This window comes from Chaetodon trifascialis, chromosome 7, assembly GCF_039877785.1.
Source record: "Chaetodon trifascialis isolate fChaTrf1 chromosome 7, fChaTrf1.hap1, whole genome shotgun sequence".
Classification (NCBI taxonomy): Eukaryota; Metazoa; Chordata; class Actinopteri; order Chaetodontiformes; family Chaetodontidae; genus Chaetodon; species Chaetodon trifascialis.
In genome coordinates, this window is record NC_092062.1 from 28,226,518 (window position 1) to 28,248,072 (window position 21,555).

At 46.5% G+C, this 21,555-nt stretch overlaps 1 protein-coding gene across 3 annotated transcripts in view; it reads right to left on the bottom strand.

Moving 5' to 3' along the window:
• Window positions 1–1,465: 1,465 nt before the first annotated feature.
• The window catches only part of sema6cb (semaphorin 6Cb), a 138,602-nt gene continuing 118,512 nt past the window's right edge, over window positions 1,466–21,555 (bottom strand). Inside the window, exons 18-21 of one of the 3 annotated variants that reach the window (XM_070965545.1) lie at window positions 20,549–20,607; window positions 20,104–20,154; window positions 16,369–16,524; window positions 1,466–5,606 (exon numbers count right to left, since the gene is read on the bottom strand). In XM_070965545.1, coding sequence (XP_070821646.1) covers window positions 4,285–5,606; window positions 16,369–16,524; window positions 20,104–20,154; window positions 20,549–20,607 — 1,588 coding nt within the window. In that variant the 3' untranslated portion in view covers window positions 1,466–4,284. The remainder of the gene's footprint in view (window positions 5,607–16,368; window positions 16,525–20,103; window positions 20,155–20,548; window positions 20,608–21,555) is intronic. The other 2 variants (XM_070965546.1, XM_070965547.1) reach the window with 2 other exon arrangements.

Genomic DNA, 21,555 nt, shown 5'->3' on the forward strand with positions numbered 1-21,555 from the left:
ACAGCCTGGAGTTCAAAAGCCACGTGTTTCCACACAAAGACTGAGTTCTGCTCCATCAACATGTTACTTCACACTGAATATGGTCAGACTGGTTCATCAATGTGAACAATTTATGCAGCAAAGTGCATCAAACAGGATTGTCTCATCTGAGCTGAGCTGTGAACATGTGATGTTTTCTATTTATTCATACAAAACAATGTTTCCACTGTACAATTATATACCATCTACTGTGCTGGGAGAACATTATGTGTGAGGTTGTTACTGGATTACGTCTCAGTTCTAGACAATTTGCTGCAGATTGTACAAAGGATGGACAAAATAAAAGAAACACCTTTCCTTGAACACTGAAAAGCACTCAGAGCTTTTACTTCAGGCTCGCTGCTTCCTAACTCCATCATTACTTCCTGGTAATTCTCCTGGAAATAACTGTAATTTGGTGCCAATTCCACAGACAAAGTCCTGCAAGAACATGTCCATCTAAATCCAATATTTACTGATCATTTATTATTGTGAACTTTTATCGAATTGCCGGTTTTTGGACGTTGAGCTGACCTGCTGTACACCGGCTGAGAGATTTTAGGTTAAACGAGCCAAGCAATCAATTCTAATAATTGTATTTCAAGGGTATCGATCAGTCCACACTGGAGCCACATTTCACAGCGAAATTGTTGGGAACAAAAAATTTACAGGCCTGCAAAATAAAGTGTTACCAACATTTCAATAACATATTTAAAATAAAAATGACATGAATTCCTTAAGGTGTTTCAAAAAAACTGTTTCCATCAGCCGTTAAGGCAACTTTTGCCACCTTGATTGATCACATGAACTCTTTGTGTGTTTGCTGCTCTTTTTAAAAGAGAAACAATTAGCATAGATCCATCTAATAAAGCATAAAGCTCACCTTCTTTGTGGTAAACAAGTATGTCTGGAGTCCGCCATCGCTGCCGTCTCGCTGCTGCCTCCTGTGTATCAACACACTGGACATACTGGCTCATGTTGAAGACTGCAGTTGTAGCTGGTGCAGCTTCAATCCGTCTGTAACACTCAGACTTAACTGATGCTGACATTTTAATTCCACTCTCAGCAAAGCGGTGCCTTACCAAAGATGGTGGCGTATATAAAGACAACGTTTCTAAAATTCCACATTCAGAAACAAACTGTTGGCCGGTGGACGAACTTTCCACCAGTCTGTTGTTTTTGAGACAAGTGGACGTCCTCTGTGGACATAATGCAACCTAATGTAACACCATCTCATGCTCTCAACATTGACTGCAGAGCTGAATGAATGACATCATCTCACCACCTTCGTACGTCCTCAGAGAGGAAGTCCGGGGTCACTGCACTGAGCTGCAGTCCACTGCACAGCTGTGTTTGCTGCCTCCACCCGTCGTGCGTCACCCACAGTGATTTGACAGATTATTTTCACACATTCACCATTGAGACACTTGCATCATATTTTCTTTTTTATTCCTAGTATAAGAGACATACAATGGTATTCTGTGAGACCAAATTCATAGTAATTCAAGAGGCGTAGCCTGGAAATTAAACAGAAAAAAACAACATAATACTGAATCAATGAGACCCCGCCCAGATAGAATGTATTTACACCAAATCAAATACTGACAGAGCTTTTCGAGGGCGAGACCGCTCCCTCCCCTTACAATCTGTCACCGGCAGATTAAAAAAACAACCAAAAAAACACACTTCCACTCATCAAACACTGTAGCTGCCACAATTCCTCTTATGAAACATTACGGTCACGACCTCAAATCAAGCTGGATGTTTCGTATTTGTTGTTCAAAAGCTATTTAATGCTCTGCTGCCTGTTAAATCCAAATCAACTTCCTTTCAACAAACGCTGTGATTGGACATATTTTCCTCTATTTACTGGAGCTGGAGTATGAATAGTAAACTTTACATTGGCTCAAATGAGCTCTGGGAAATTTCAATCAATAGACACCACTTTCAGATACAGTAAATAGCGTCGTGCTGTTTTCACAGAATTGATCACGGTTCCAGTAAACCGTGGCCAAAGTAACTCTGCTGAAACTGGAACAGTGGAGTGCTGGAGCCGGCAGGCATCGCCATCGCGGAGGGAAACCCTCCACAGATGTTCGCCAGCGTGGCCTCCTGGGAACCACGACTGTATTGATCAACCTCAGCTTGTTAGATCAGAGTTCATTGCACTTCTGCACATAATTTCCTAAACAGAGACTTTCTGGTCTCCTTTTCACTTCCTGTATTGTTGAAGTTGACACCTGGTGACACAGGTAAGTCAAAATCTACAGCGTAACCATTGTAGAAGTTCAGTTTCATGCCTTCTTCCTGCATCTATTCTCCGTTTTTTTTTTATATAAAACCAAAACAACATCAAGTAGCACATTATGCTTCTTAACTATTTCCTCTGAATAAGAACTAAGAAAAAGGTTTTTTAACATTCAGCGCCGGAGCAAAAAGCCACATTCCTGCTGCATCCATCAGCCTTCTACAATGGCTACAGGCCTGTAGGTGATAACTTAAGAGGAACTGTGAACTGCTCCTTTAGAAACCCAAAGAGAAGCTAATGCTACTGCTAAAAGAAAAAAAAAAAAGAAGCAACAATGGCACCTATAGAGAAAGTGACACCCAGTGGAAAGTGACATTAATGGAGGCAGTTGAACCTGAATGTCTGCAGTCTCAGGCTGTGTGTACTCGCTTTGCCAAACACTCCCGAAAACCTGCAGGCTCACACTTCTGGGATAAAAAACAAACAACAACAACAAAAAAAAAAAAAACAACAACAGAGAAGTGAAGAGTTTCATCCCAAAACATGGCATCCAAACCTCGGAAAAAATACACATATCTGGTGTTTAATATCTGCCAAATAACAGGTGATACTTTGCGAAATATTACTTAATTAAAAAAAAAACAACTATAAGCTACAAGATATGATTCGTTAGTGAGTGTTAGAATCATACTCGTGGTTATCAGCTAATCAGAACAGGACAAATATCTCATTCTGGGATGAAACTCTTCAAATATACAATAGGATACTGTCTGACACATACTGACGACCATAGAAAATGAAACACCTACAATATACTGTAGCATAGTAACCATCTGAGCCCCTTGCATTTACCCCTACCCCCATGTCACACACTATTATTAAATAAGGCACACATTTACACATACAGTTAAAATTTGGCTAGTAATTATTCCTTTATTTACAACCAATAGCCACAAAGTTAATAATTATAATAACTGCAGTCCGTTCTATTTTCTTTTTTTTTTTTTTGTTCATTCTCATAATCCCAGATGGCATTTTTCACTTGTCCTCTTTGGGTCCGGTACACAGTTTTGTTTATTTCCATTTCAGAGGATGTTAGACCCACTAGATTTGTGGAGCACCAATCTTAGAGAAACATTCTCGAGGAACTTAAATGGACCCGACTGCGTCACTTCTGAACTGACATCTGCTGGGACGGGAAAAGAAAAGAGAGAGAAGACGAGTATAGCTGCTTTGTTGAAGTATTTCCTTTCTCTTGTCGACACGGCCAAATTTAGCTCAGTGTTATTAGTCAACTGACAATGGGTTGTATTGATGAAGTGCATGATTTGGTGGCCCTCAGATATTTCTTAGAGGGTGGGGGGGGAATCGTTTGATATGCCCAAAAGATGAAAGAGTATAGTAAGGCAAAGACATAACTACTTTCAGGGGAATTTGCTGACTTTTCACCACAGGTTACATATACTGCATATGTATATGTATACATATACGGTGTGGATATAAACACACATATATATACACACACATGCATAATATAAACACATTCGAGGGTGGGGTGGGTGGGGTTTGGATACCAACACTACATCAGAAAAGATTAAGCAAAAGCATGAATCTAAGCATTGCAGGAGCCTCTGGCTTTTAAGTCTTCAAGATGACTGATGTCTTAAGTTTTTCCAACATCAATGCGTCCAAAAACTAAGTTGCATTGTAAATCCACACTGAGGACATTGGCAGCCTAATATAAGGAGGTGGCATCACGTCACCCGAGTCAGCAGTTCTATAGTAAGCAAGTAGCTGAGCAATACCAATATGGTACAAAGATATTCGTTGGACAAAAAGAAGAGGGGAAAACAAGTTTGGTTGAGGCTTTCGTCCACAGTGACACTGGCTGCCACGCGATTGGTTGTATTTTCTTGTGAAGGTCTGCAACCTCGAACCCACTGCATTTCTTCAGAGGGAAGTTTCTTTAACAAGACACAATGAGGGAGACTCCCTCTCTAGTCCAGGAGTGTACCTCCTCAGTAGTTGAACTTTCCCTGTTGGTTGACCGGGGATGTGGCAGGTATGAACAGGGGTTTGGGAGGGACATCAGGTTTGAGAGAGGAGGCCCGGCGGACAATAGCACCCCTGTGTGGGACCTCCTGCTGCTCCCCATTGTAGCTGTGCTGGCGGGCCAGATACCCATTGGGGATGAGGGGGTAGTGAACCTCGCAGGCGCTGCCCGTTGAGTTCATCCGTGCCAGAAGGGGAGGCGGCTGGTGGGGCCCACCGTTTCGTTGGCTGAAGCTGTGCTGGCGAGGGATTATTCCTCCTCCGCCTACTCCGCCTCCATTGGGCATCTTGTTGGCTGCAGCAATCAGCGAGTGCCTCTGGGAGGAGTGCCTCCTCTCCAGCGTGGACTGGTGGTGTGGGGGAATGTCCGGAGGAACATCCATGCGTCGGGTGAGGCTGTCCCGGGGTAAAGTGGATGAGCTGTAGTAGGGGGCTGATTCTGTCTCAGGAATCTGAGGTTGGATGCGGTTGGTGAAAGCTAGCTGACCACCACCACCGCTGGCCATCAGACCTGATGGGCTCATTAACTGAGAGTTCTTGCTGCTGCTTGCCTCGTGGATGTGTTTCAGGAGCTCATCCAGTGACGTTACCTCCATCACCTTCTGAGAGTAACCAGGGTAAGGTTGCTGAGATAACACACGTTCAACATTATGGATTTTGCGTTCTTCTGGATGGAGGTTACCTCCGACTAGTGGCTGTCCATTGGACAGGCTGTGGGAGTATGGGAAGACCTGCGGGTGAAGCAGGGCTGAGCTGGGTCTTGAGCCAATGTTGTGGGACTTTGGCTCCTTGGCATTGTTACAATTCTGGTTCTTCTCCCACTGGTTCTTGAAGGCTTTCATGCTCTTGATGGGCAGTTCTGGGGTTGAGTCTGGTGTAGGCAGACCAGAGAGCTCTGAGGAATGGTGGAGGTGGTGGTGAGGGTGGACCAGGTCTCCCATTGTCATTCCATGATGTCCGTTTCTCCTTGGTGGGTGATGCTCCTTGCTGTTTGCGAAGAAAGAGTTGTAGATCTTCGGGGAGGACACCTCAAGCTTGTCGTCCTTACTCTGGCTGTCCAGGAGGCCATTGAGCTTAGCCAGACTGCGGAGGGACAGGGCATGCGGTATAGGGGCCTCAGGGTCTTTGGACAACTTTTTGGTCTTGTGGCCCGTGTGGTTACAGTAGCAAGAGACCAGGAAGCCAGAGAGGAAGGCGCCAAGGACAAAGGCGACCAAAACACAAGCGATCAGGAGAGTATAATGGACACTGTGATTGGTCTTCTCCAGCTCTGGCGGTCGCCTCACACCTTCAAAACAGAAAAAGATTGAGAAAAAGGTACTTCAGTTAGAGCTTTTCTGAGTGAGCCAGGAAAAAAAAAACACATTTTCAAGAGCTAATATAGGTCAAGCAGCAGCTGGGACAGACAGGTTGTGTTTACAGGGGCTTCACTATGTGGGAAACAGCATGGGAGAGGTGTTTGAACTAAGCTCTTGGCTTCCTTTCCCTCCACTGTTAATAGATCAATACAGCCTTTCTTTCAAGGGCCCGTCCTTGCCACTCAGACTGGCAGAGGCCAAGAGTTCCCTAGTCAGTGAGAAATCAACTTTGAAATGAGTTAGAGCTTTAAATATTGATGGGAGCACAGCAGCAGGAACCTGATGTCATTTTCACAGACTCTGCTTTCCAATGCGAGGATCAGGGGCGAGAGCACCTGGCATGATGAATGAGCCAAAAATAACAGGTCTACCCAATAGCTCACCGAGTGTGGCGCCTTTGCCAACATAGACTCAAATGAGGTTGTCCAATTCTTTCAAAATGAAGCAGAGGGGACAGTCGGTGCACCAAAAAGACAAGGTTACTTAGCAGAGGTAAATCTACCATGTAAATGTCCTTGGGCGATGTGACCCCCGCACTGTGTTTGCCTAATGGCGTGGAAGGTAACGACTATAAGTGGAGTGAAACCTGCCACCTTTCATAATCAGAGCTCATTTGCAAGAGGCTGCCGCCATCTGTGGTGTCAGCCCCTTCTCTCCACCCTTAATGACAGTTTCTGTGAAACTGATTAGTCTGCGGAGGGGGACAGCTGAGGTGCACCGGGGAGGGAAAAAAATGCAGGTGTTCCAAACAAGCAAAATTCAACGGCTCATGAAAGCTTCGCTGAGGAAAAAAAATGGAGAGCGATGATGTCTAAATCAGCCTTGATGATAGTTTGTGAGATATTCAGAGTGATGGTAATGAGGATGATTGGTTGATGAGTATAAGGGTGATCAGTTGAATAATTAGATTCACATTAGAGCCAATTTTAATCTTTTCTCTGAAGGAAGTGACCCAGACTTGACATAATGAAAGCTCTTCGTTCAAGGAAGTTCTTACGGAGATATTCAGAGACTCATCACTGCATGAATTATATATAGAGTATATCCTGATACTGCACATTTTCAAGAAATTAACTGAGATATTGATCACAAAGTCCTCAAGCAGAGTTCAGGGAGAGCTACCTGGAGAGGACATGACTGGTTTAACAGTCCTTATTGTTTCAAGGTATGAAACACGTCGCCTAATCCTGCCAGGTGTAACGCGATAAAACCATGAACACATCCTGAATCCTCAAAACTGATGAAATTCCACAATCCTCGAGACAAACATCTCAAAAGGATTTTATTTGAGTGGAATCGAGGGTGGGAATAAAACCTCCTACATGAACTCCAGAGACAGTGAGGCCAGGGTGAATATCATTAAAGGTAATGGTGTCTGTTAAAAGGACCATAAAGGGTCTCCCTCACTGTTCAGAGGAAAATATTAGGGGATAGCACAGAGGTGGAAAATCTGATCAGAAACGTGTTACGTTCCAGTCAAATCCCATCAAAAATCCACAAGAGACAAAAGCACAAAAAGTCTAAAGGCACCTGAGACAACAGACAGTTTATAAGTGGACAGAGCTTCTGGGTCTGAGAAGCTGAACCAATGCAGAAGAGCTGCCAGCAGGGGGCAACGTCACTGGCTTCAAAAAGAAGTCTGATTGTAGCTAAGCTGAGAAATTGACCCTATGACGACAAAGCAGGGTGTGCGTTAGGGCGAGGCCACCTTCTGATTGTCCTCTGAAAGAGGCGTAGCAATACGTATCCTCCCAAGCTCCACCCTCTTGTTCAAATATGGTCACTTCTGGCTCCAGAAATAGAAAATGGCGACGGCCATAATGCCAAACTTCAAGACGGTAGCACACAAAGCAATGGGCGGCTCTGCCCACTGTTTATTACACAGTCCATGGTAACTGCACAGTCCATGATATGAAAGTCGGAGCTCCGTCTTATTATAAACGAGATAAGATGCAGCAAAATTGGAATCAAACAAGGCTCATCCCTCATCATGATGGATCCGTACATGGTGTATATTTGTTTGTTTATTATTTAGGTCATGAAGTTACTGTGAAACGTGGTCAGTTCAGTTTCCTCTTCATTATCGGGAGGTAGACTTTTGAGCAGGTGTGTTTGTAGAGGCTTATTATCTCAGCATCCTGTACCACTACATCCATTTTCATGGGCAGCTTTGCTTCTTTTCTCCCTAAAGAGAGGGACACTGTTGCTCACTGTAATCCTTCTGGAAATAATGCTTTCTATAGAGCTTCCCATTAAAAATGCTCAATTTTTAGCCATTTATTCTTATGATTGCCTTGATTTATGACCACATTAAAAAGTCATAAATCAAAATTGCATCCCAGTGAGGGACGCAATCAAAAGTGATGCTGCAGTGAGCCTGCTAATACCTCTTCTTTTATTCTTGGGCATTTTTTTTTTTTGGTGTCATTACACAAGCTGCCAATCAGCTCTGCAGCATCGCTGTGGGTCCAGGCTTGTGATTCTAACTGATCAGCATCCCGGCGGCGGCGTGCAGCTTCTGTAATGAGCGGTGAAAGGCTGCTCTCATCTCAGTGTGCTTTCTGCCTCCTGTCACCCCCGTGGCTTCCTGGTACCTGTGAGTCATCCGCTCCCTCTGGACCGCGACACCCCCCTCCCCGGCCGGGGCTACAGGCCAATTGAGGGGCCCCTCCTGCTTGAGGGGTATGAGTCAAGTGCCACAACAGGGGGTGAAGCGTGCAGCTGAGGTAAACAAATCCAGAGCCTACGCACAACCTATCACAACATGTTTCATGAGCAGGTTGGATGACTCAATCACTGGGTATGTGGGACATATGGTGCCAGTGGTCACAGTGAAATTAATACCCTGTGAATCATCCCGCCAGCCTGGCAAGCTGCTAGGTGGCGCACAGGAGGTGCTGGCTAACTGTACACACTGGCTTTTCTTCACTGCTTCAGGAGCGTCTGGAAACGACAGACCGGGGCTTGAACTACACACATTTATCGTACGAAAGTAAGTCCGTTCACGGGAGGAAATCTTCTCTTCAAGCAGAGGTGATAATTAATGCCGCTTTACATTCGCTTTGCAACTTCCCCTCAATGTTTACATAGCTTCCTCTCGAACATCGTCACATTATATTTTTGTGTCAACTCAACATGGTCTCGGCTCAGAGGAGGCTTAATATAGAGATGCCGAAGTCTGCCAAAAGGTAAAAAGACAGATGGGCTGCGTGAGTGGAGGCAAGGGAGGCAAGGGGAGAGAGGGATGGTGACAGCCAAGGGAAAAAAAAAGAGGAGGAAGATGAAGGGATGAAATTCAACCTTGGTGACAAACTGGTGATGAAGGGGCGACTGAATGTGAGAGGACTCGAGGATCCAAGAAACAAGGCAGCGAGAGCAAAGGAAAAGAGTGGAGATGAAAGCCAGAGAGCTAAAAAAAAAAAAAAAACAGGTGATGAGAGAAGGAGTGAATGTACGTGCATGGAGCAGATTTGAAGAAGGAGGAGGAGGAGGAGGAGGAGGAGGATGGGGAGAGACAGACAGACGTGATGGGGTGAGTGACAGACCGTCACTCTGCTGGGTTTTGAAGCCCGGCGCTCTGCGGCAGCTGTGATGCGGTTGGAGAACAACCCTCGCGCTCCTCCACGGCGCCGTAGGAAGAGACGCGCTCTGTGATTGCATCCATATTGTTAAAAATAGACGGCGCGGCAGGTTATGTAAACAGGCACGTCGTACATGGCGTCGTCTTACTAATTGGCGAAGGTTGTTGCATAAGGGAAATAAATTGTTTTCTTTTCCTGCAGGTGATGAAGTCGGAAAAGTGACAACTTCTCTTAAGCATGTGAGTGATTAAGTAAATTCTTTGCAGACTCCCACAGACATCGCAAATCGACTTCATTAACAATACAGTACCCATAAGCTTTTCCATGACACCAATTACCGGTAATCTCACCGCTTTGAAGTTTCATACTTGCTCAATTGGGAAAGAATTCTCTGTGCATCTCTTGCAGGACATCAGAACTCCACAAATCTAAAACAGCTACTCTTATTTCAACACTTTCAAGGTCAGATATGAAATAGTTTTAATGCAGGAACAACTTTTTCTTTAGCGCCTAACTTCACCATCGGCTTCTCTCAAGGGTGCGTTTAAGCGCTTTGTAACCTGGAGAACAACTTCTATTTTTGTGCATCAAGTGAAGACGTTCCAAAACACCCCTAATTAGTTTCTGCTTTTGCAAGCTTACAAGTGCATGTAATTGTTCCCTTAATGGCTACTCCATCCCAATGAGAAGCCAACCAGACGAAATGGCCCCGGGCCTCATAGGCGAGCATTATCCCGCTAATGCTGGAGATTTATTTCCTCCACACTAAAAATAACAATTTCACTCCTGAAAGACACCCCGAGGTTAAAGATTGGAACAAATGAATTATTTTCCTTTTTTTAAATGCAGGTGAAGAGCAGAGCAGCTCTGCCCCGTTGCCGTGAGCGTGAGGAATCTGACAGTTTTAATACCCGACGTCCGTGCGCTGACAGCCGCGGCTAGCAAACAGAGCGTGATTGCGCGTGAGAGTGTGCACGTGCATGCACACACACAGGGTGCGTGCGCTGTATGTGCGCAGGGTTCTGGCTGTTGACTGAGTGAATTCAATCATGTACACTTGTTATTAGGAATTTGCATAATATTCCACCTCAGTGCTCAGCCAATTGGATGCGGTTTAATATATGCACACGAGCGAAGGTGATGTGGTGTAATGTAACAGATCCATTCCAATTGAAAACGAGTGGTAATGAGCACTGCATTTCATTCCAGGTGTGCTGATGCATAGAGAGCATAGATTTCATTACAGTTTTGATTGAATACTGGTAAATTAGGCGTGCTGTGGCATCTGGCAATCAGAAGCACAATGTCTGTATGAAGTCCTTCAATATTTACACCTGTGCTTTGAGGGGAAAGTCACGTTTCCCAGCAGCAGCATAACATTTTCTTTTAAGCACTCAAACAACACATAGTGGTTGGTTAAAGGGCTGGTTCATTCAAATGATGAGAAAACATATTTCTCTACATCTCTGCAGCTACTCCAGCACATGTGGAAGAGTTTGTGCTGATTAAAGCAGAAGAAATAACATTTGAATCCGATGAAACTGCTTCCCACAGAGCAAACGGTCCCATGAAGACACACCGCAGCTGAATTTCTCAAATGTCACTTTTCGCTATTTTGACCAGCACAAAGTCACTTTTATTGTATTGGGGTGGAGGCAAATGCGTAATCTTCTTATAAGAAATTTAATCTGCGTGGCTAGATACCACAGGGGTTGGATAAGAAAATATGTTGTTCTGTGATTTGGCTGAACCGACCCTTTAAAGTGGCATCTGAGAAACTTATCACAAGCCGTTAAACCAGGCAGAGCACATGCACTGAGTGACGTCCTGCTTAATTTTCTTTTCTTTTCCATGCACTTGCATCAGAAACTTAAAAAGAAGAGCTGTTTATTTGCCATTCAGCGGCTGGTAAAGCAACATGGTTCCAATGCAAACTTCCACCGGCTGCTGTGGTGATTTAGATTGGAGAAGGAAAGACGGCACTGGAAGGATCTTGGCTTTACCGACCAACTTAAAGAGACAGTCCACACCAAAGCTGGTCTGCAGATATGGCGGCTTTTAAAAACATCTGGCTGCTGTTCTAGCTTAATCACTGGCGATGCATGAAGAACATGCACCAAACAAAAGGTGAGGAGACTCTGAATAACAAAGGACATTTATACCAACCTCACACATGCACATATAACATTTTTTTTCCATTTAATCTTTGTTTTACAGCTCTGTCTTTCTGCTCGTCTATCACCGTGTCGTGCAGCGCTGTCTTTGGAGTGAACTGCTTCTTTAAGAGACGGAGAAACTGCTCGCAGGCCCCTCAAACACCTGCGCACAGCTTCAACCGTCGGCTGTAAACCCAGAGAGGCAGATCAGAAAGACGGTGGAAAGGGTCAGTGAGAGAGAATTCAACAAAGGAGGCAGGTACGGCTAAAGGGTTAGTCCAACTAAAAAAAGAGAAGAACAAAGAAAAACAGGCAGGTAAACGGGAGGAAAACTCCCCAGAGGTCAATGAGACAGATCAAAGGGTAAGGGGTTAGGGCCAGGAGCCGGGACAACTGGATTAGATCACTGTGGGCCCCGTGGATCGCCGGCAAGAGCTGAGCTTTAACCGCCGACGTGGAATAAAGAGCCATTAAAAGAGGCGGTATGACAAGCGAAGTATTGGGTATGTGTAATGCCTTTAAGCGTAGTTTTTACAGCACGCTGCAGAGTGTGTTTTTGTAGTAAAACATGATGTCACTTCTAATCGCCGTAAAGCGCCGGTGAGCGGAGCGGAGGGGAAAAACGGCCTAGTGCTGTGTAACCTTTAATGAATGCCATTACACCATGACTATGACTCAGGGAGTTCAGAGTGGCACAAATGTTTCAGAAAGTGAAGCAAATGTGTGTGTGTGTGTGTGTGTGTGTGTGTGTGTGTGTGTGTGTGTGTGCACATCATAGGCTGACTTTGGATAAATCATGTAAGCGCAGCCGGCAGGGTCAACACAGATAAACGGGCTGGCAGCCGGCAGTTCTGTTTAACAGCCCTAATGAACCTGTTCTGGATACGCAGCCTCAGTCTGACCCTTACAGACTGTATTAAATATTTTAATGTCCAACTTCGCGTGCTGTCTGAAAGAAGTGACGGCTGGCGTGTAGATGGAGTCTAACTTTTTAGGAATCATCATTTCATGATTGTATGATGACTTTTTGATTTTTGATGGTTGGGAAGAGCCATGTTTTAATATCAAACCCTTTATGTGTGTCTGTATTTGCTTGTTTTCGCTCTTACGAGTCTGACGGTGATGTGGACTGAAGCCTCTCTGAGGAGCAGATATTGTGATGGTGGTTAGAGGGGACACAGTCAGAGGCCTATCAGTGACTGGATGATGCAGGCGGTGTCTGTTGCCATGGTCTTCAGAAGTATAAATAACTCTTTAGAAAACTAGCTGGCATCGACGTCCCCCCCAGGACGCCAGCCCTTCTTCATGGAAAGGTTCAGCCTGAGTTCACTCTCCGCTCTCCTCCTGTAGCGTTTTAATGAGTCTGAAAACGCCCGCTTCCCTTCATTCTATTATCCAGCCATCGCACTCTGCTTGTCAGCTAAATTAGCTGCTAGCCTGGCTTTTTAGTGCAACCCACGCCGGTTCACCTGAATGTGCAGGGGAGTCGCCGAAAAGGTCAAATCACAATAGAGGGCAGGAGAGGGGGAGAAAACCCGGAGCGGTCTGGAACCAGAACCACAGCTTTCTGTGTGTTCACACACAAAGGAGAGGTGGGCGTTCTCCGGCCAGAAGCTGCCGCCTGCACCCGGACTGCTGGCATTTTCTAAATAGCAGCAGTTCAACAGGTTCCCGCCCGAGCCTTTTAGTCTTCCCTGGTGTTTACATAATGTGCTGCAGCTACCCACGTCCCGGCGAACTCTACTCATCTGCCCATGAGCGAGCGACGTGAAGCCAGAAACAAATGTGGTTCGGATTAGCAGGCGGAGCGCGGCTGCCTCTGACTTCCACGCTTTCTGTCTCGCTGACATTTGGGGATGAAGTGGATTTACAGGTGGTTTACTCATGTGATCTTAAAGAGATGCTTGCTGACAGGGGAACTCTGGGAAGTTGGGAACTTCCTGAGCTGTCGCGTCTGTCTCACCCGTCACACATAATAGAGGCGAACATTTCCTCCACAGCCTCTAAATGACAGTGGAAGCAAACAGGCGCTGGCTTACAGACTGTTCCTGTTTGGAGGAAACTGCTGCCTGAATTAAAACATGTCGGGTTTCAAATGTCGGTGAGATGAGCAGATACTTGTAAGAAGGTTAAAGTTCAGATTCCAGCTCGAGAGCGAGGATCAAACCTGTGCGCCACCTTTCAAATAATGTGCTGATGGAGAGCTTTCAGATGTTCACATATGATCTAACACTAAGGATTTCTAAAGATAGCAAACAGCAGGTCAAGACCGACACAGTCGATAATGTTTTTAAGAAATCTACAGCTCTGCTCTTTCCAGAGGCGTGTTCACGATCGCACTTCCTGGTTTGGTCACTTGGCGAGCTGACTCTTCACTGCTTGCCGTGCTTATGCAGCTTTTGTCTCCCCTGATTGGCCGCTGTCCGCCGGCGGCTGCAGAGCCTCCACAGAAGCAGATACGAGGTGAGAAATGGACAGGAAGTGAGAGAGACTGGAGCCCCTCTCGGAGCTGTGATCTGTTACTTCCACACAGCTCCTCTCCCGCCTTATCAACCCGCCCGCCCGGCTCTTCTGATTGAACCGGCGGCATCACAGTCTCTGGCTGAAATAGATTGCGTTGCTGTTTCTATTACATCCTGCACCCCCTCCCCTCCCCGCTGTTGTCCAACTCCCCGGCTCGGGCCCCTGCTGGTTATTTATTTGTTATGGGCTTTTCTCATTTGAGCCTGAGTAGCTCATCACTGCAGCCAGAGAGTCTGTCTGCCTGAATGGAAGTTCCTTTCACTTGCTGAGGATTTATGGACTTCTGACAGGGCGCCTGCACAAGAAAGCGGCAAGTGGAGGACAAAAACTGCTTCATTCTGCCTCATCCTCCCTGAATCGCATCCAAATGAATGGTATCCTCTTCCTAACCTTGCAGGGATATGCTCCACTCTTTAGTTGAGGGAAAAACCTCCAAACTTTCTCTGCAGCTCTGTTTTTTTTAAGTATTCATTTGGGGGTCAGAGACGTTACGTTCCACTTCCTGCCGTCGTTATCTCGCCCTCAGACTTGAATCATCTACTTTTGAAAGCTTGTAATGTTAATCAGTGTGAGTGTGAGCTGTCAAATTAAAAATGTAAGAAATAATGAGACTCAAGCCTATAAAGATCAAGATGTATTTAAATATTCAAGAGCTGGTTGGAGTTTTATAGGTCATGTCATTTATTGAGGTAGCTGCATGGTGCGCTGTAATTGTTGGAGAGCTACTGCAAGATTACAGGTTAGATGCCTTTAACAATGTATGAAGAGAAAGCTGCAATGAAAACAGGACTTTTAATTCCACAAGTGAGGAAATCTCATTTAAATTCACTCTGACATCTGTAATTATACAAATTATGAAAGTCCTTTGGAGCGGAAATGATGACTCAATCCTGTTTTTTAAGACAAAATGTCCAAAAGTTGATGCTTCCAGCTTTTGAAACATGAGGATTTGCTGCTTTTCTTTGAATATTTTTGAGTGTTGGTTGGCTAAAACAAGCCTTTTGAATGCGTCATATTGTGACGGACATTTCTTACTATTCTGACGTGATGTAACATGAGATTCTTTGAAATATACATTTTCACTGGCTGTCCAGCTGAGTGGAAGGACATGGAAATGGATGCGTCATTAAATCTTGTGTTTACAGTGTTTTTGACCCTGACAAAGACCCGTGTGCAGCTGACGGTCATTGGTTTTCATGTCATGTCGCCACTGTTAAAGCAGCAGCAGCAGCGTGCCTTGAATTTGTTGAGATCCGCTCCCATTTCTTGTGCATTATTGTTGTTTATTAAACCAAAAAGGGGTCAAATTCTAATATTGAGTCCTGCAAAGGATGCTGGTTTATCTCAGGTTACGGGCAGAGGACCCAGGGTCTGATGTTTGTCAGAGAAGCAGGTCAAAGAAGCGTCAGTGAGAGGTGTCACTGAGCTCCAGCAGCGAGTGGAGCAGCAGTTCGGCTGAAAGTTGACATCAGGACTTCAGCGTTAGCTGCACTGGGAAATGAGCTTTGCGGCGCTCTCTCAGGCGGGAATGGAAATTATAAATGTAAATGAACGGTCACACAGAGACAGATGCTACCTGGCTCCCGCTTAGAATTTTTTCAGTGTGTTGGAAAACATTGAGGGAATATTTGTGTGCTGACGAGCTAAATAAAAGATGAGGAAAGGCCACGTGGGAGCGGCGCTGTTTAGACTCAGGTTCCTTCTTGATTTGAGGAGTTAATTAGAGCCGATGCAGTATTTATTTCCAGTCATTAAATCTTCACGTTCACGGCCGCTGTGTTGAGCATATCGAGATATACTGCTGAACATAACGGGACAAGAGCCGCCTCCTCTAATATTCCTCCGCACCATCTTTATCAGGGTCTGGTGAAAACGTTCGCTGTGGTGTTCGGCGATATCGACCGCTTATCATTCAGCAGCCTTCCATTAAACTTTGGAGCTTTAACTGAGCAGAAGCGTTAAGCGAAGCCGCTGATGCATCGCGTCATGTGCCGCTCTCGGTGCGTGAATCAAAAAACTCAATTAGCAGTGCTGTCTGCCTCTCTCTGAGAGACTGGTTTGACTGGTGAGTTGAGTGTTAGTGAGCTAATGAAAGTGACATTTCACCCTGGAAGAACGTCGACTCGCTTAGCACGCACGCCGTCACGTGACCTGGTCGCTCCCTCGGCGTCTGCTCAGTTCTTCAACCGCAGACTGATGGAGCTGATTTGAATCCGTCTCCGTTGACATTTGTGCAGCTTAAAGTGAGCGCCGTCGCTCTGGAGACGCGGGGCGGCGGCTGAGCTGATCCTGTTCTGCCAGAGTGAAACGTTACTTCCTGTTATTGTTTTTGTTAGTTGTCAGTCTGGTTAGAAGTGTACGATGAGGCGTTCGGGGCCCAGCAGTGCAATCCCCCTGCAGATTCACTGAGGACAGACATCCCTCCCCCTTACCCTCCATCTCCACACTGATTGGCTCCGAGTCAGGTGACCCTTGCTCCCCCACGGGGGGAGGGCCATCAGGACCTGTACCTCTTTCAGGGTCACCTGCCTCCTTTGGGAATGCCGCCCCATGATAGGTTGTGCTGGCGCTTGTGGGTGTGGTCTTCCCTGTGGTTGTGACGAAGGGGGGGAGGAGGAGGAGGAGGAGGAGGAGGAGGAGGAGGTAGAGGAGGAGGAAGGGGGGGGCAACAGAGTGAGTGATTAGTGAAATGTGAATCAGCCTGGACAATCAACTTCAGAGAAATGAGGGTGAGTCCTGAGTGGAAAGCAAAGCGTCACCCGTTAACACAAAGACCCAGTGATGACAGCATGAGGAGCACACAGACAGGCCCTCCATCAGGAGGCTGCAGCCGACGTTTCAGGCTGCTTAACTCCCACATCCCGTCCCTCCAGGCGCCGTTCCTCCCCTCAAAAACAGCCTTTAAAAACAAACCTCAGCACGTTTTGCGCCTCTTTAAACGTCACGATCTGGCGGCTCGTCAGAGGAGACTCTAAGCTAGACTGACTTTAAACTGCAGCGAAAGTTTCAGACTTGGCTGTTTATTACTGAACTCCCGGGTCAACACACCATCATGATCTGAGAGGGTGACCGGCTTTCAGTCCCCCTCCTCCTCTCTCTTCCCGTGGCCTCGGTTAAAACTCCTCTGCGTCCACTCTGCTAAGTGTTTTCACAGATAAGTGGAAATAGATACCGGTGGCTGGCCTGCAAATGTTTTTTTCCGCACCGCAGCTCTTTTCCACTGCCTCACCCGAGCCGAGGAAACTCCGTCACCTTGAGCCAGACGAGCAAACGTTACGACGGCCGCGTTTGGAATCGTGTCAAACATATGCCAAGAAACACGCTGGGCATTTGCTGCCGCAGGCCTTGTATTATCAAACATATTTATCTTGATGACACACTCCACATCTTGATTGCATTATTAGCTCTCTGTTGTCCTTGAGGTCCTGCGAGCAGCATGCTGCTATTGGCTTGGGCTCCCGCACTAATAAGCCAGCCATAATGTTAGCATTCTGCCGATCTCACACCCAGGCTGGAGGAAAAGTGCTTGTTCTCTCTCTCACTGTGAGCCAGTTGACAGCGTTCACTCTGAATGAGGTGCCCCGTCAGTTCGCCATCTGCGCCGGCCAAATTAAAACTGTACACCAGGGGGTGTTTGGCCCCGGCGCCTCGGACAACAGCTCCAGGACTTCATCATTACTTCGATTTATAACAATGGTGTCGGCCTGAGCGTGCGCGCGGGATCATGTTGTTTGTCCTCTTTTACTGTTGACGAAGTACAAAAAGAAACTGCACATTACACAACAGAGGAACATTTGATTAGCTTCACAGGCAGGCGTTCGTCTCACGCCCTTCCCCGCGCTGGCTGCGATTGTCTGGGTGACAGGAAGTGGAAGAAAGAACCGTCCCTGCCTGCCTTTGGTGTGCTTTCGAACAGCGAACGTAGCCCCTGTGTGACAACAGCTTTGTTCGGCATATGGGGTGTTTCATTGTCTGGGAAAGCTGATAATTGATCTTCAGTGCCGAGACTTAAAAGGCTTTTTGTGCTGAAAAAATAAACACACAAAAACAACAGAGACAGAATCTGACTGCGTGTTGGGAACTTCAAACAGCGCAGCGAAGCATCAGGGTGGCGAGAGCCCCGCAGGATTAAGCGGGAGGGGTGCTCATCAAGACTCGCTGCCGACTGAGCGGTAATTCCTCCAGCAGGGAGGCTTCGCGGACTGCTGAGGCATCGTGGGACCGCGGAGGTCCGGGCCAAAGCCTCTGGCAGACAAAGCGGCCTCTGTTCTGAGGAAGACACCGAGGGACTCGCAGGATGGATGGTTCTGCTGAGCCGTAATGGCTGACATCTTCCAGCGTGATGGGCTCGGTGATGATACTAATCACTGTGTTGGATCAACCACTGCCATTAGCTCCCCTGTGTCCCAATTTGTGCAGCGACAAAGAGATCTGACTTTGAGCGAGTCTTAAAAACTCCTCAAAGTTGAGGCGGGTGCTTCAGTTGCGGAGATAAAGGCGAGTGAGGCTGGCCAGCAGCTATCTGATTGAAAATGACTGGTTTTGAATGTTGCACGGTTAGAAAATTGTCTGAACACCACCTCCTCAATCTTATCTGAGAGCAAGCCAGCTTGGCAGCATTTCTATTTCTATTCCGGCCATGCCAGGGGCTGCGCGGTGTGGCCAGCGGGGGAGTAATGGGACGTGACAGGGATGATGATCCTTCTTGATACAGGGCATTAGGCAGCCCGGCCAGCGGAGCTCCTGGTCCATCAAAAGGAGTGATGCTTGAGACAATAGCTCCAATGTTTAAGCTGTCAGAGCGGCTGAGAAGGAGAGGTGGCCATCCGGCTGCCTCCATAAAATATTCCATCGTTGTAAAGTGCAGAAACATTTACATTGTAGGCACATAACTGAGCGAATGTCAGCCTCTTGTCCAGATAAAGTAAGAGTGAGCGACCAGGCCGAGGCTCGAGGATCTTATTTTTATATCTTCACAAACAGAACGAACGGATCAGAGCAGGAATACAAGTGACCGGATGATCAGACAGGCTGTAAACAAACGTGAGGAATAAGCTGCTGATCGGCGATCAGTGTGACTGACCTCCTCACTCACCGCAGCGTGCGCTCTCTCTCAGTTTCACCGTCAACCAGCGCCTTTAGATGAACGCTGGGTTTGTTTACAGTCTGAGCAATCATCCGAGCGCTCGCTCGTGGACGCAGCATCCCAGGCTCGACAGCGTGAATGTTTGGCTAGATTATTCACACTATCAACAGGAAAAACTACTTAAATAAGACTAAGGATTAAAACTAAAGTCCCCTCTGTTGACAGACACAAACCAGCTGTTGCAAGCAGGGATGTCAACGTTAGCTAACTGCTAAGTGCTTAACCACTGAGAATACTTTTGACTGCTTATGAACGTTCATTTATATGACACATAATATAATATGATATGCTAAAAGCTGCAGACAAGCTAGCTCTGACCTCCGACTGCTGGACAGCTCTCACAAGCGAAAGCTTCGTCACGCCTAGTGCTGCTGAGCAGGGTCTGAAGAACATATTTAAATGTCTCCTGTCAAAATGTCTGATGAAAATAAGTGCTGAGTTAGGCGCTGGCTCGGCCCTCCGCTGACTAACGTTAATGACAACCTGAGGCCGTCTGCGGCGAAGACAAACACTCTCAGAGGACGCACACTGAGCCTGTTTCATGGCTGCAGCGCTCTCGTTCAACACTGACAAAAACTTCAAAAACTGTTGTCTCCATTAGTCCCTTGGACACAAACCATGGAAAAATAGGGTCCATAAACACATAATATCTGACCAGAATTTGTCCCATGTGTCTGGGACGCTAAAATCTTCCAGGATACGGGACTGGCGCCATGTTTTGTGACAGAAACCATGACTGGGAGATGCAGTCCAGTGTGCTCCTCAGCTCCAGATGAACCAGTTGGTTACGGGTTAATGGCTGTCAGGCTATCGAAAAGCAAAATTGACCGAAAATGACATCCCTGCTCGCAAGAATCAAACCACAACCTTTCTGAGGATGAGATCATTTCTCTGAAAACTAGTTCGCTCTGAGTCCCGCTCAGAGTTCAGTTTGCTAATCTTGAGCCTGTTAGCGCTCAGTGGTGAGCGGCTAAATCAGCGGAGGCAGCTAAACAACAAGGATGAAGACGTGTCCACTGACCATACGCCGAGTCGAGCGCCGTGTTCTGCCTGCGAGTGGTCGCCAGGACATCTGGAGGAGGAAGAAGAGAGAAGTTCAGCGTGTGGTCTCACCTCTAAAGGGAAACATGTGCAGTTGAATCTGTCCTGTTTGTGCTTCTGATCACATCCTGGACGCATGCGAAGGAGCCACGACAGCCTCGTATAAAAACACTCCTGCGAGCAGACGCTTAATTAAGACAGAAAGATTGAGAGCAGTATTCCAGCAGGGGCCGCGAACGCGGGCGGACAAACTACTCGTCGAGCTCCTTCAACGTGAACTGAAGTGCTGCCCCGTCGAAATAAACACGTCATAACGCTCCATTATGATTCGTTGGAGCTGCAATCACTTGTGCCTGCGGTCGCTTTGCTTTTTTTTTTTTTATTGCTCATGTACATCACTGACATAAATAAATGTTTCATCTCACCGTGGCAGGTATCGGGGTGCTGCTGGTAACCGTTCTCCACATCCTGTTCAAAGCCGCCCCTGAAGGGTAGGAAACACACACACACACACACACACACACACACACACACACACACACACACACACACACACACACACAGAAGACAAGACACACGTCAGTAAATTTGCACCAATCCATTTCCCCGACTGTCCATTTCTAACAAAGCACCTCGTTGAATCTTTCCCAAATTGGTTTTGCTGATGAGGCCTGCTTAGAGACGGGGAGGTAAGCGCACCGTAACAAAATTCAATTCGTTTCGCGTCTGGCTGAGGTCACAGAGTCTCGCTGGGACGCGGCGGTGGCCGGACCTGAAGGGAAAATCCACCCTTGGATCCTCCCGCAAGGTTGTGTGTCATCAATTTTGTGGTCGTTCAGCAGATTCCAGGAGTTAGTCTGTGATGAAAAGTTGTAATTTACTTTTGTGTGTCCTCGCTTCCCCCCAGCGCGCCGCCTCGCTCAGTCATTCCCTGCATGTTTTACATCTGTCTTCACACACAGCACTTTCTGTGGCTGCACTGTATTTTAGTTTACTGACGCTGCTGCTGCTGCTGAAATTGCTACCTCTGCACTGAATGTCTCACTGTGTGATGGCTGAATGTCAGTGAAAAATAGTCTAGAGGGAAGTGTGTTGATTCAGAGCGACTGACACCAAAACCTGTCATTTACCACTGATATTTTCATGGAAACACTTTCCGCCGTGGACCGGCAGCATTGTTAATGGCATGGGAAATATATCCACCAAACATCCACGGGAGTGATAAAATACACTGGAAAAATGAACCTGATGGAAACGTTATCGCAAAGGCAGGTTTTTTTTTTTTTATGTGTTTTTGTGGGGATTTTCTAGAGGAAGGACGAGGTGTGCAGATTCAGAACAGGAATATGTGGACTGAACTTTAGTTTTCACGACCTGTTCTGAAGTGTCTCTGACTTCATGTGTTCATCTCCTTCATCCAGTCATGTGTTCA